At 33.6% G+C, this 14,879-nt stretch overlaps 1 protein-coding gene across 1 annotated transcript in view; it reads left to right on the forward strand.

Moving 5' to 3' along the window:
* Positions 1-14,488, forward strand: part of ICOS (inducible T cell costimulator) — a 17,752-nt gene extending 3,264 nt beyond the window's left edge. The window contains exons 2-5 of the mRNA XM_006921378.1: positions 9,434-9,769; positions 10,537-10,643; positions 11,675-11,759; positions 13,789-14,488. Of these exons, the coding sequence (XP_006921440.1) occupies positions 9,434-9,769; positions 10,537-10,643; positions 11,675-11,759; positions 13,789-13,829 (569 nt within the window). The 3' untranslated portion in view covers positions 13,830-14,488. The remainder of the gene's footprint in view (positions 1-9,433; positions 9,770-10,536; positions 10,644-11,674; positions 11,760-13,788) is intronic.
* Positions 14,489-14,879: the final 391 nt, after the last annotated feature.

Genomic DNA, 14,879 nt, shown 5'->3' on the forward strand with positions numbered 1-14,879 from the left:
ACTACATTTCTTAGACTAAGGCATGATCATGTCAGAGCATCTTAATTGAACATCTATTTATTTATTATTATATTAAAGTACATGATGACATGCCATTGCCTGATGTACCTATCCCTTTTCCTCCACCATGAGAATTTTGGAATGTTCTTCCCTTTCCATTCTCATGCTGCCCCATTAGTGAGACCCTCCCCCCCACACGGGTTTTATTGAAATAACTGAAAACTTGTGGTTGCAGATCATTGCTAAGTTTCCTCTTATAGTATTTATCTTCTAATTCAAGAATAATTTCTTTACATTTAACTCATCTATTTTCAGTGACAGCATCCACATCGTCATCTGTTCTTTTCTTGTGATCTATGTTCTGATTCAACGATCAGAAGCTTTCCATTATTTTCTTCAATTACCCTGGACTCTCTAAAGTCCAGCATGAGTAAATATGTCTTTCTTTTACTCTGACGGGTTACTAGTATCTTTCCTGGGGCTAGGATTCCTGGACTGCAATCTTTTCTCTTAGTAGTCTGTGAATATTCACCCTCTCTCTGCTGGCTTCAAGGGTTGTGGGTAAAGAGTTCCATGCCAATCTGGTTCTCATTTCTTTGTAAGCAACTTAAAAATTATTTAAAATCTTATAATCTGTTCATTTTGATATTGAAATTCAAAAATTCCAGCAGGATATGCCTGGTTCTATGATTGTTTTTATTAACATTACTTGTGACTGGATGAGTCTTTTCAACAGCCTTAAGTGTTGTTGTTCTTTTATTTCGGGGATATTTTTCTCTTTGTAATTTAATTAATCATATTCTTTTTTTCTTTCTTTCCCCCTTCTTTCTGGAAATGCCTATTGTCCTCATGTAAGGTCTGGAGTTCCTTATTTTTTCATCATTAGTGAACAAAATGGATTTCATAACTTGCCACTGCCGTTAACAACTCCCTTAGATGAAATGGAATATTATAGTTTTTAAATTATTCCTATGTCTTGATAGAAACCAGAATGTAGGTGTGTAGGGAGGACTTAAATTCACATCTTAGCCTTGCTCACTGTGAGATCTAGAGACATGTTTGACTTAAAAAAAAATGGCCTCACTATTCACAGTTGTAAACTAAACAAAACCCACAACTCGTGCAACTGACATACCCAGGGATATAAAATTTATATGTAAAAAGATTTATTGGGCATTGCAAATTAAAAAATAACTTTAAAAAAAGCATTCGTAACCTTCGATACTCAAAGAAAAGGCTACATTTATTCCATAAAGAGCATTTCTGTTACTGCAATTCTAATAAATAGAGTCTATCAAATGGCACTTTTTGGTCATTCTAAGTAAAATAAGAATTTTAGCATTCGAAACTTTCTTGTAAAAGTTCAAAATTATATTTTGGAAAGTGGAACTTAAGTATAGAGAGAATATGTAACACAAATGAAAGCTGTTAGTCACAAACAATTTTTTTCAACTGGTTTGGCCTGTAAGGTTTATTAAAACAGATGAAGAATTGTAAATTTAAGAGAGTCAGAAAGTAGGAATATGAACCTCCTCTGAGTCATGCATAACATAGGGATGCCTATATCTACTTTGCACGAGGAAAAGCCAAGAAGAAACAGGTTGTCCTTAAGAAAGAAGGCAGACTCAAGAGTTTTGATTTAGTCAACCACTAGTTCTGATAGAATCTTATGTCTCAGCCATGTTGACATAGACATGGCACTTTCAACACGCAATCAAAGATTATTTAACTTTTTTGAATTTGAGAAATCACACTTTTAACAGACAATATTTATATTCTCCCAGGGCTCTGCACCAAAATATCCATTCATGAAAAACAATAACAACAACAATAAAAACAAAACCACAATTAAAAGTTCTGTTCATTTTATACTATCTAGGTTTAAAGCAAAAATCTCATAACAGTATATATTTGTACTTATTTAATTATGATAAAAGTTTCTTGAATATGTGAATCCATATATTTACATTTCTATGGGTAGATAACATACAGAATGATTATTAAGAATTTAGAACCTGTCAGAGCAAGGACCCAGACTTTGTTGTGGGTTCAAATACACAGGGCAGCTCAATATATAATGGTTAATAAATTAGAATGTCTAGGCAAATGAGTGTACCAGGCACATGTAATTTTCTTCTAAAAAATTCTTTTGTATATTTTTTGGTATGTAATAATCCTTTCAATCACTTTATACATATGTGGCATGAATGTGAATGCTGCTTTAAGTGTTTGAGACAATTATGTACCCAATACATCTTGAAGGAAAAGAAATATCTGAAAATAACTTTCAAATCTAGCTTAATGCACGAAGAAGCTCTTTAAGAGTGTGGAATTTGGTCTCAGGTTATCTAGCTTCAAATTATGGCTCCACCACATATGGGCTTTACAACCTTGGGCCAGTTATTCAAACCTCAGTTTCTTTATCTGTAAAATAGGGATAAAAATAGTAAATTTGACTTAAAAGGTTGTTATGACCATCAAATGATACATTACATAGAGTGTGTTTAACACAGTACTCAATACATAAGGAGCACTCCACAATTATAGGTTACTGTTGTTATTTTTTTGGAAACATTTGAAAGCTTAGATATTTATATAATCTCCAGACCTATTGGGCTTCAGACAATTAGCTGAAAATCATTCAGTTTGAGTTCTTGCCTTTGGACTGGGAAGCAAATATTCTCCAACATCCGATAAATAGGACCCTTTGCTGTGCTTTTCTTGCTCTTCTCCTTGGCTCATTACAGGACATTTACCAGCCATGCTCAGTCTCTATATTCTTCTGTGCATTCATTTACTTAATGTTGTTGAGCTTCTAATAGATTCCGGGTGCTCGGCTCATTTAGGGGACTATGATGCAGTCCTTATTTTTGTGAAGTTCATGATTAAATGAGAAAGGTAGACAAAAATAATTATGCTCTAAGCTTATGTGCATTATAAATATATTGGTGAAACAAAGTATTATTGAGAACATGGAGATAGAAGTCATTGTTGGGAGAGGGGTCTCAGGGACCAATTAAAATGATTTTTAAAGAATGAATGAGGGTTTTTAGGCAGATAAAGGGGCAATAGGATATTCTAGTCTATGGAAATGGAAGTAACAATATGAAAAGAATGAGCAAAAAGTTCAGAGTGACTTGAACATATGGTCCATGAGATTGTGAAAGGATTTTGTGTCATGCCAAAAAATTGATTTTTTTTTTTTTACCTCCTAAGCAACAATGTAATGAAACCTTTTAAGCAGGGAGCAAATACTTTTTAGAAATACAATTTGGGAGCAGCCTAGAGAAGGGACTCAGAGGGGTGGGACTGCTGCTGAGACCAGTCAAGAAGATGTTCCACAAATGAGGGAAGACATGACAAAATTCTGGATTGGCAATGAGAGTGGAGAAAAGCAATTGGATTCGAGAGATATCCTTGAGCTAGAGTCAACTGGACTTAGTGACTATGGGATCAGGAGAATGAGAGAGGGATAAATGAGGGAGACTCGGAGGTTCTGAGACTCGTACTACTGACTCCCTTAAAGGATGAGGTTTGGGTTTGTGAGTGAATATCGAATTCAATTTGGAAATGTTACTCTTGATATGTCAGAGGATATCCAGATAAAGATGTTGAAAGGAAATTGGAAATATACTCTGGAGCCAAAGGGAGAGGTGGGCTTGAGAGAAAGGTGTGGGTCACTGGAGGAAATGAGAGCTGGAACCTTAAATGGAGGAGATGAGAGCTGGAGCCTTAAATGTAAACAAGTTCACCCATCGAACACCTTGTCTGTGTGCCCAAAGGTCTTGCACAGCCTCTGAAGGGTGGAAAGTGATGTGGATATTCATGGGTCCCAATAAAATTCTCTCTTCCTCCTCCTGTGTGAAAGAAAGTTGGGTTTGTTTGAGCTCATGTGATTTCCCTATTAGGACAATTTCAAATCAATGGCAATGCAATAACTAAAGAAGTAACTTGTTTGCAAGTTAATTACCTTATGAATATTTGCTACAAAGTTTTGTAACACCTCTGGGATTTTCCCGTTTTCATGAAGAAAATCTGTTTTTACTAGGAGAAATTAATCTTTCATTTAACTTAGAGGACCAAGCGTTGTTTTATCCCTGATGTAGAGTTCCTTGGAGAGTATAAATGATTTATACATTTAGTGTGTGTGTGTAGTCTTCTGGTTTTTTTTTTCCATTTTCTACTCACTTTTCTGTTTTACATTTTTTTTTTTTTGACTTTCTTTTCTGCAAATGTTGAAAATTTGGATTGGGCTTTTTTTTTTTTTTTGCCTATCCTTCCTATTGATTTCAATTACTTTAGATTATGGATATCTTTGAATAATAATGTAAAATAGAAGTGATACATATGTAAAAATTTTAGCTGGTAGACTCATAATGCTTTCATGAAAGGAGAACAAAAAAAAAGTGGTAGAAAGTACATTTTAGATGCCAGAATGTTTTAGCACAAAATCAAAAATCTAATATAAACATTGCAATTTTTAGAACTTTGCCTATTATGTCACATTTATGTGCTGTGCTAAGCTAAAGCTTATCATTGTTTGATTAAACAAGTATTAAGTAAGCACTATCAATAATTGCCAACTCAAGAGACCTTATCTTTCCATCATTGACACCTGTGTGGAGGTTTGTGGTTAAAAGTCTGAGTTAAGGAGAATAAAGTCAAATTATTGACTTGTCTCACACTCTGTGCACTGTGTGAATTTTCTGAATGTCTTCATCAAAAGATTTTTTCAACCAGGGATAACACAAATGCTTACAAAAAGTCCTGGCAGGGTGGGTTCTAGCAAGACCATCTTATAGAAGAAATGAAATAGTTTATATATTAAAAGAATCAACTGGCAAATAAACTTTTGAACCATAGTGCAATTCTCCAATGAATAAACTTTTCTTTAGAGATTTTAACAGCTCCCAAAAAGAAGATGCAAATGCTATTATCCTTTGAAAACCTAAAGATATCGCCTAATATATTCAAATTTTTCTCTTGAAAACATCAGCCTATTGATATCAACAGTTATGTTATAAACATCATACTCAGCCCCTGTTAGCAGGTTTGAGTCTCTATGAGGAAGATTGTACTCTTTAGACATGGTTGTCAATATGGTTAAGAAGATACAGTACCTGTTCTCTGGAGTACTTATAATCTGGGAGTACCAACAAGAAGTAAACAGATGTGATATCGAAACAAAAACTAAGACTTACTGTTCAGGTTTTAAGACATCACCAGAAGTCAAGAGAACATATTCTTATTTGTGTTTTTAATAACGTATTGAATGTTAAAAGAAGTACTATGGGGTTTATATCACAAATCAGTAACATGCTGTGGTTATAAAACAGCTGGGTGTATTAGAACAATCATTGGTCCAAGGGCCCCTGTTTGTTGGACAAGTTTAATGACTGCACACTCTGGAGGATCCAAATAATTAAATGGATTTAAACTTGACCCCTCCCCCCGCCCCTTACACACACATAGACATAAAAGAGCCAAAAGAATCATCAATCCTTTAAACAAGTCTTTATGAACCTGGGGGATATTTATGAATAAAGAATCTCTTTCTATCTCTTTCTCTGAAACTCAAACAGATAATTTACATTAGAATCTGACATCCCAGTTGAGGAGGTGTCTTTTATGCTTGGTTGTGTAATTACATGTCCTTGTTTCCAGAAGCAAGGCAATACGATATAGCTAATCTTGGGATCATGTCCCACCAATGAGCTATGTAATTCTGGGCAAAATATTAATTTTTTGGCCCCAGTTTAGTTTGATAAATGTAAATGTAAACTGTAAAATGCAAGGCTTAACTGGATAATTTCTAAGAATCCTTTGGTTTTTACATTCTATATTCAAAGCTGCATCTTTTGAGAGTTATAACATCACAGAGATCTATACATTTATTTGTTCATCCATCCATCCATCCATCCATCCAAGAAATGTTTATCGTGACTTACTGCATACCAGATACTATTAAAGAACTTGTTCCCTGATTTTAAAGCTCACATAATAGTGGGGTAGCCAGATAATAAACAGATATTTCAGAAATAGAAGGCAATGCATTAAGTCTGTGTGTATACACAGTGGCCATAGACACTTTTGCTCCAAGATCTCTTTCTGGTTTACTTGCTGCCATTATAAAGTCCTTGGGAAATTTGCTCTGAACATTTCTTAAGGAACTGAGAATCAGCTCATTAATATTATCTTCTGCAGCAAAATACAAACATCAAAGAAATAATTGTGCAACATGATTTACTCAGACAAATAAGTCCTCAAGCAAAATATCTTTCATTTTAATCTAATGTAGACTGTATCTATTCTTATGCTATTTCCCCTTTGCCTTTTGCTTACATTATTGCCTCTATTTTAAAAATGAAACAAGCATTATTTTCTTTCTGTATACTTTTAAAACTTTTTAATTCTAGAACAAAACATCTATAAAAAGTGAATAAACATAAATGTTCTATTAATGACTAATTGTAAAGCATAGTACTTCATTCCTATAATCACTACAGAACAAGAAATAAAACATTGTCAGCACATAGAAGACTTTTCGCTCTTGTGTTTTCCTTCCTGATTCCAATTATTCCAACTCTTCTCTCCCTTTATGTAAACCATTAGACTAAACTTCATGGTATTCATTTAGGTTATATATTCTATCTGGTTTCTTTTAGTCATTATGCAGAAAATCACAACATGTATACTTCACTTATCAAGTTTCAAGTTACATATACCTTTATACCTTTATGTTCTTCTAGACAATATGGTCTAGGTTGGCACATTGAAGATATAAGACATAATTCTACTGTATCATGGGTTTTATTGTTGATGTTGTGACATTGCCTGTCAGACAATAGTTTCCTCTCTAATGGTAATCAGTCTTTTTTCTCTGGCTGCCTTTAGGATTTTCATTATGCTATATGTAGATGTAAATATTTAAAAATCATCTGCTTGCGATTTGTTGTGATTCTTGAATCTGTGGATTATGACTGCATTCTGAATAATTTTTCTAACCTAATTTCCAATTCATCGACTCTCTCTTTAGCTCTGTCTAATACTCAACATTTCCATTGAATTTTTAATCTCAGTTCATGTGTTTTTTGCCAGTGCTAGCTGGTTATTTTTCAAATTAGTTTATTTATTTATTTTTTTAGTTTCCTGTGCTTTGTAGATATTATTACAAGTTTGCATTTTGTTTCCTTAAACATAGTAAGCTCAATTGTTTTATTTTGTGGATCTGATCATTAAAATTATAATTGTGGGTTTGTTTTCATAGTCTGTTGTTTCTGTTGTTATCTTGTTTACATTTGTATATGATTATTTTTATGGTGCGCTTGTGATTATATTTAAATATTATTTGTAGATATGATTTGAGGCATAGGATGTAAATCTTTTCTTCCTGGAATAGTTAGCAGTTTTATTTTCAAAAGTGTAGGGGTACTAATAATCTGAAGCCAACTTAAACAAAATTCAAGAACTGAGGTTTTCTGGACCATTGAAGCGATTCAAAGTGCATGAAGGCTGGTTTACTTCTGGTTTACCTGTACTCCAGTGATGTAACCCTTTGGGATCCCAGCTTATTGAGGAGAAGATCTACTAAATTTCTCACTTTTCAAACTCTGTAAGTTTAGACATGAGAACAGAAGTTTGAATCTAGGAGAACAGTGAATGCTCTCAGAGTAAAAGCAGCTTCTGAGTTCTGCTTATCTATTTGGGTTCTGGTTCTTCAAATTAAACCTACTAATTTCTCTTCTTTGTGTAGCTCTTTAATTCTTTTAGTAATATTTTTAGACACATTGTTCAGCATTTTAGTAATATTTTTAGACAGGTTGTTCAGCAATTTAGGTGTGAGAATTAGTTTGAATAATCTGGACTGCCAAAATTGAAAACTAGAATACTTGTGCATATTTTCACAAGCAAATACTCAAGTCGAAAATCTATTCCCTAGTAATATGTGAGCTATAAATTGAAGCCTACAGATATTAAGAAAAATTAGTAACTGTGGTAAATCCTAAATAAAATTAAGGTTATATGCAAGTAGAGTTGTGGCAAATGAATTCTCCTGCATAACGCTAGTCCGTTATAAATTGGAGTATTCCTTTCATCGATATGACTATATACAGTATTATAATAATGTATAAACATTTTGACCAACATTTACTTAAAGGCAAAATGCTAAAAGAAAGACCCAATACTCAACATTAGTAGAATGCTTTAACAAATTATGATAAATTAACATTATGGCCTATTATACAGTCATTCCAAAGGATAATTATGATGAGTATATAAAAAATTAAATGCTTATGATATAACATTAAATGAAAATAGCAGAACACAAACTAATATGTTTGATATATAAAACAAGTGTATATCTGGAAGATAAAGGGCATCAATACACAAATATTTCACTAGAGGACTAGATAATTTTTTTCCTTAAATATTTTGCACTACTAATATATTCTTCTCAAGAATAAAGACAGGGCTTTTAAAACTTAAGTAAAACACTGTCATACTAATATTTCCCCCAAAATTTCAGCATGAAACTTTCTCATATTAAACAACATAAGAAAAAAAAGTAAGGCAAAGAGCAATTTGAACTTATAATCTAATAACTCAGAATTTGCAACCAGACTAAAACCATTTCAGTTTTTTCCTTCGATGATTCCTCTGTAGATCACAAAAACCAATGTTGGCTTCCTATAAGTTTAAATTTTATTTTAAAGAAAGAAAAAGTAAGCAAAAATCTCGGGGCTTACATTTATTTTTAACAGACTTTGGTTCAGTTTTCAATGGATGAGGTTCAGAGAAGACACATTTTTATCATTTGAAAATAATCCATCTGTTCTTTTACTCTCTAGCAGGAGGGTATAATGTAAATATACATTTACATATAATCACTTATTCTTAGTTTAAGCTATTTGTACTTTTTAAAGTTTTTTTTCTAAACTACATCATTTCCCACATCTCTTCTTGTTTGACTAAGTGCTAATCCTCCTTCAAAATCAGTTTTAAAAGTCACTTCCTCAAAGTGGCATTTTCTTATTCTCTAATCAAAATTAGAACCGATCCTACCATCTTTATTTGATTACTACTCCATTCCTTGCACAAATTATGGTGCATTACTGCATATTTATTTGTTTATCATCCATTTCCAATATAGAAGTTGCCAAAGGGCAGGAACCATATCTGTTTCATTCATACTATGTAAACATGTTATTTAATATATTGCATACTACATATTCATATTTGACAAACAAGTTTCTGGGTAGGTTTCATCTAGATAACTGTTTTAACTATTGTCATGTTCTTTTTATTTGTTGTGAAGTTTTTTCATTTTGGTGCAATAGAGTTGACTTTATGGATTTGTGTTCAGATATAATTATTAGATATAATTTCTATTCTTAAATGTCTCTTTGGCTTTTTTCCTTTTCTTTTTATCCAGGAGAAATCAATGACTCTGCCAAATCTGAAATGTTTATATTTCACAATGGAGGTGTGCAAATTTTATGCAAATACCCTGAGAGTGTCCAGCAATTTAAAATGCAGTTGCTGAAAGGCTCGCGAGTACTCTGTGATCTCACTAAGACAAAGGGAAATGGAAGCATGGTGTCCATTCAAAGTCTGAAGTTCTGTCAACCTCAGTTATCCAATAACAGTGTCTCTTTTTTTCTGAATAACTTAAACAGTTCTCATGCCAGCTATTACATCTGCAAACTATCAATTTTTGATCCTCCTCCTTTTCAAGAGATTTTTAGCAGAGAATATTTGCATATTTATGGTAAGACATTGTTTTCATCTTCCTGATATAAGGGTACACAGGCATTTTAGCAAATTTTCTCACTAAAGAAAACAATTAAACAAATAAGTATCCTTTGTATTGGAGTTCATTTGAGTGCAATTGATGGCAATCATTTATGATGAAAGTATGTAAGGGATGATTTATTGTTAATAATAATTAATAAGTAATAACAATTAATTGTTAATTAATAATAATTATTTATTAATTAATCAATAATACACAATTTAATCAAATAGACCACTGAGTTAGAAATAGGTCTTATTATCTTTAAAACACGTGTGCCATTAAAAATTAGGAAAAAAAATGAAGACTAATACACAAACCCATGGCTTAATGGTTATTAGTTCTATTCATCTAAGGTTTAAGATTTTGGTTTTGTGCTGGGTTTTGGAATGAGGTGAGATATTATATTATATTATATTATATTATATTATATTATGTTTTATATTATTACTTTTCCTACTTACTCTTTTGCAAAAATATGGACAGAAAAGTTATTTGTATTAACCAAATTTATAAACGTATATGTGCTTAGAGTCTTTTAGGTATTAATTTTTGGATGCTTGCTATAATACTAAGGTGATGTTATTTACTATTTACTGGATTTTATGGTTATAATGAAGACAATCTTCATTTGACTCAATAGCTCTTTTAAATTTGGTAAAATAACTTGTGATTTTCAGTGCTGAGAAGAGGAAATTTGATTCTCAACATTTTTTTCTTAATATGTCTTTTTTCTAACCCAGAATCACAGCTTTGTTGCCAATTGAAGTTCTGGTTACCCATAGGATGTACAGCTTTCGTTGTAGTCTACATTTTTGGATGCGTATTTTTATGTTGGTTTACAAAAAAGGTGAGCTATTTCTATCCTTTCTTTCATCTGTTTTAGTAAGGAATATTAGTGGTTATTTACTTATCAAGGTACATATCTCTCTTACCAGAGTAATTTGATCAACAGGTAGATAATTTCTTTTTCTCAAGATACACCTACTAATTAAACTACTAACTTGGAACAGAAGCTTATTTATTTTACAGCTGCTTCATTCCAAAAATTATTCAATGGCTTATTTTATTATTATTTAATAACGATGAGAAAATTGGGGTCAATGAAAGACAAAGTTCAGAAGAAAAGTTAAAACATCAAAATAGATGCTTACGACTTTTAAAAATTATTTAATTTGGGATTCAAATTTTATTCTAAGCTTCCCAAGAGTCAGGGCAAAGTTGAAACAGTTACGTTTTCACTGAATTGGTCAATTAAAAAACAATCTGTGAGACAGTCTCATAAGGTACTGGTAGAAGCTGAGAAGGAAATGGCCAGCTTCTTTATATGGTAAGTTATTAGGACTCCTTGTTTTTAAAGAAAACCACTGAAATGCTCTGCAGAAAGATAAAACGACAACAACAAAAACACTTCTGGGCTGGAGGATATTCTTATTAGTCTTTCACAACACAAGTTCTCAGTTGAAGAACTTATACCATCCTGCATATTATGCAAGTATGCTAATACTCAAATATATCCACAGTGTGATCACTGGCCAGACAGTGTATATGTCTGTGCCAGAATGGATTTTGAAAAGGGAGATAGAAAAGGAAGAGAGTGATCTAACTCTACTGGCGAAGGAACAATAACAGCAAAACTGAAGATGGAAGTTCATCGGAAAGCTCTTTTTATTAAAAGCTCTTTTCATGTTGTCCACCTATTTAGCCTAAAGTCAGGAGCCTAAGTCACATTATAACATTTGTCACAGACCACTTCAACGAAGAACAGAAAACAGTAAAACAAACAAATGAAAAGCCAAAACAAATAAACAAACTGAAAAAACAAGATTAGAGATGGGGAAGAGCAGATGACACACCATGTTTCTGACTTTTTTTTCCCAGAAAATTCGACCCAGTGTGCATGACCCTAATAGTGAATACATGTTCATGGCTGCAGTGAACACAGCTAAAAAGCCTGGACTCACAGGTACAACAACTTTTGGGGGTTTGGGAAGGAAGTGGTACTCTTCACATTAGTTGTTTTTTTTTTTTAATTATTTTATTTTATTTTATTTTAAAGGCAGGGAAAATGTCTCTAAGGCTGAATTTTAGTATTTTCTGTGAAAATCTGAATTTTTATTTTAACTGAATTTATACTTTCTGCAGTGCACTGAAAACAAATTTGTAAACCACTAGTAAAAATAAACAAATAAAAGTTCATAAACCAATATTGTATCAAGGCTATTTGCCAATTGAGATTTAAAAAATTGGGATGTTTCTAAGTCTTCTTTGTTAAAAAGTTTATTAAGTCATACAATGAAATTTATTGAATATTAATTAAGTGCAAAACTCTGAGTGAGGCACTGTGAAAGATAACACAGATATATGGAGATTTTTGACTGAAATTAGAAAAAGACATCTGGACTGGTGTTAGCAAGGGGAAGAAGGAGGAATTGATGAAGATATTGCTAGAATGTGCAAGTTTAAAGAACTTGGATGTCCACGGAAGGCCAATTAGGTGGCACTTTGACCTTTTCCATTCAGTGTGAGTGTTGTCAAGTTGAGTGTCATTAAGTTGAGGAGCATCCAGAAAGTTTGAAGCATCTATTGTGAAAAACGTATAAGTCTTATGCCTTTGAGGTTGCAATGATAGGAGGTATATAATGAGACAAAAGCCACTGCATTTTTGCTACAACTAAGTGGTGAAGAACTTGTATAAAAGGGACACATAAAGCATCTGTCATCATGGAATTAAAGTATGGGAAGGGAGCTACATGCTCCTTTAGTCCATTTCCTCATTTTTTAGATGAGAGAAATTGACACCCTGGGTGTTTAATGACTTCTCTGGTTACCAGAGATTTAATATTATAGCTTTGACACTAGCAAAGAGCTTGTGTTTCATAACTTTGCTATTGAAAAAAATACTCTTTTCTCAATCTTTGTGTTCGTAATAATGTGTCTGTCTTAGTTTGGATCCCTGAAAGCAGACTTTGAGACAGAGACTTGAGTATAGGTAATTTATTTGAAAGGTGATCCCAGGAAGAAGGGGTGGGGGAATAGAACAAGGAGGAAAAGCAAAGGAAGGTTGCACTGCTAAGATCTCAGCTAGAGGCCACCAACCTCTGAGACATGTACAGATGTCTCCAAGAATTGTTCTTCGGAAGGATGGCAAGTGAAGCATTTATCCAATGGTGCCACTATTGGGGTTGCTTGCAGGGCACATTTCCCTTATCTGTGAACTGTGCCCTGTGCTTGGGATGAGCTGGCTCACAAGTCTTCAGAGAAAGTCCTGAGTCAGAAAACCAGAGAAATGCACAATGAGCCCATTGTGCTAGAGCAGTCAGCATGTGCAAAAGCGTCCACCCCAGCTGTGGCTGGAGTCAAAGCTGGTTGGTTTCATGCCCTACCTACCAAGCTTAGCACATATCTTGCAATTAGATTTAAACAAATAACTGTGAAAATGGCCAGAATGTAAACTTCTTTAGAGTAAGCAGGGACTTTCTTCTGTATTCTGAAAGCATTACACATATACAGTTCCAAACAGAGCATGACTCAGCACCTCTGTCAAATATTTATTGAATGATTATTATGTGAATAGCACCATGCTGAGTAATGTGCATTAGGCAGAGGGAGGGAAGACTAAAGACAGTTCTTGTCTTCAGTTTGTAAAGTCATTGAGAGAGGTAATATGTTTAGATGAAGGGTGGAGTCATGTGATAGTGTCAAAAGTACTCAAGTAATTGCAAAAGGTAGAGTTCAGATAACATCTGCTATAGGAGTTGATAGGAGTTAATAAAACTTCATGGAAAATGTGGAAGTAGTGCTGGGTCTTAAAGCATAAAGAAGAGCTTGGATGGGGTGTGCTCACGCATGTGTGTATGTGTGTGTGTGCATATGTGTGTGTGTATGTGTGTGTGTGCGCACGTTTGCAAGAGGCAGAGAAAAATGGAAAGCGTGTTGAAGGGAATTGGCACATGGAGAGCTTTTAAAGACAGTATGCTAAATTTTTGTTACAGATGTTACTCGTAACTTGGAACTCCCTAGCACCCAGATGTGAATCACGTTTGCCAGTTTCCTCATACTTGAAGTGCAAGATTTTCTTATTTCCTGGACCATGGAGACTCTGACTTGATTTGACTACATACATACTCTGCTGGTGTTTTGTTCAATCTGGACCAGTGACTATATCAGTCAGCAGGGATTTTAACAGACTGCCTCAGTACTGTTGAGTTCTCTTAAAACAAACACCCTCTTGCAACTAGCTTTATGGAAAGCCCAACTCGTGTGTGTATGCTTAACAAATAGACCTCACTGGGATAGAATCCTTGTCTTCACATCTGCTTCTAGCAATGCACCAGCCAGTAAAACAAACACATCTACAAACATTTTTAAAAGATGCCATGGGTACTGAATCTGCAAAGCAAATGGGCATCCAAGGGCTGGCATCTGTCTGCATTTTGCAAACAGACTACTGCTTCTTCTTGTAGAAAGAACATTCCTTGTTTAATTAGACAGGAGGTGCTTCAAACTGTAGCTATGTTATTTCTGAGGTGTCAGTATGTAACCATAGTGTACAAATACATTAGCACAAAGTATTCTTCCCCAAATTCTGATCCCTGGTCCACCATTCCACCAACAGTTTAAATGTTTTCTGCCCTCAATTTCCTTTTAAAAATACTTCTACATTACTTGACAGACTCTACATAGGGAGCTATATTTTTTTCCTCTGCTGCTCAATAAAATACATATTATATATATAATATATGTTCAACATATATATTCTACATATATTATATATATATATATATATATAGGCAGCCTAATGAATATAATTTACCTATATTCTTCCTACAAGAATATTTTTGCTCCAGAAAGACATCTTCCCCGTCTCAAATCAGTTAAAATGTTTTACTTTTTTGACTTGTTGATACTAGTGGTAGGGAACATTGCCCAGAATGAAAAGTGACTTCATTTTATGATCCTGTTTTCTACTATTAACTGTTTTCATGGTGCTATTAATTACAAGCTAGGCGATTTTTGTAGGTCATATTACAATTGCAAACAAACAAAACCATCTCTAACTGTCAAACATTGTCCTGGGGGTGGA

This window comes from Pteropus alecto, unplaced genomic scaffold, assembly GCF_000325575.1.
Source record: "Pteropus alecto unplaced genomic scaffold, ASM32557v1 scaffold3, whole genome shotgun sequence".
Classification (NCBI taxonomy): domain Eukaryota; kingdom Metazoa; phylum Chordata; class Mammalia; order Chiroptera; family Pteropodidae; genus Pteropus; species Pteropus alecto.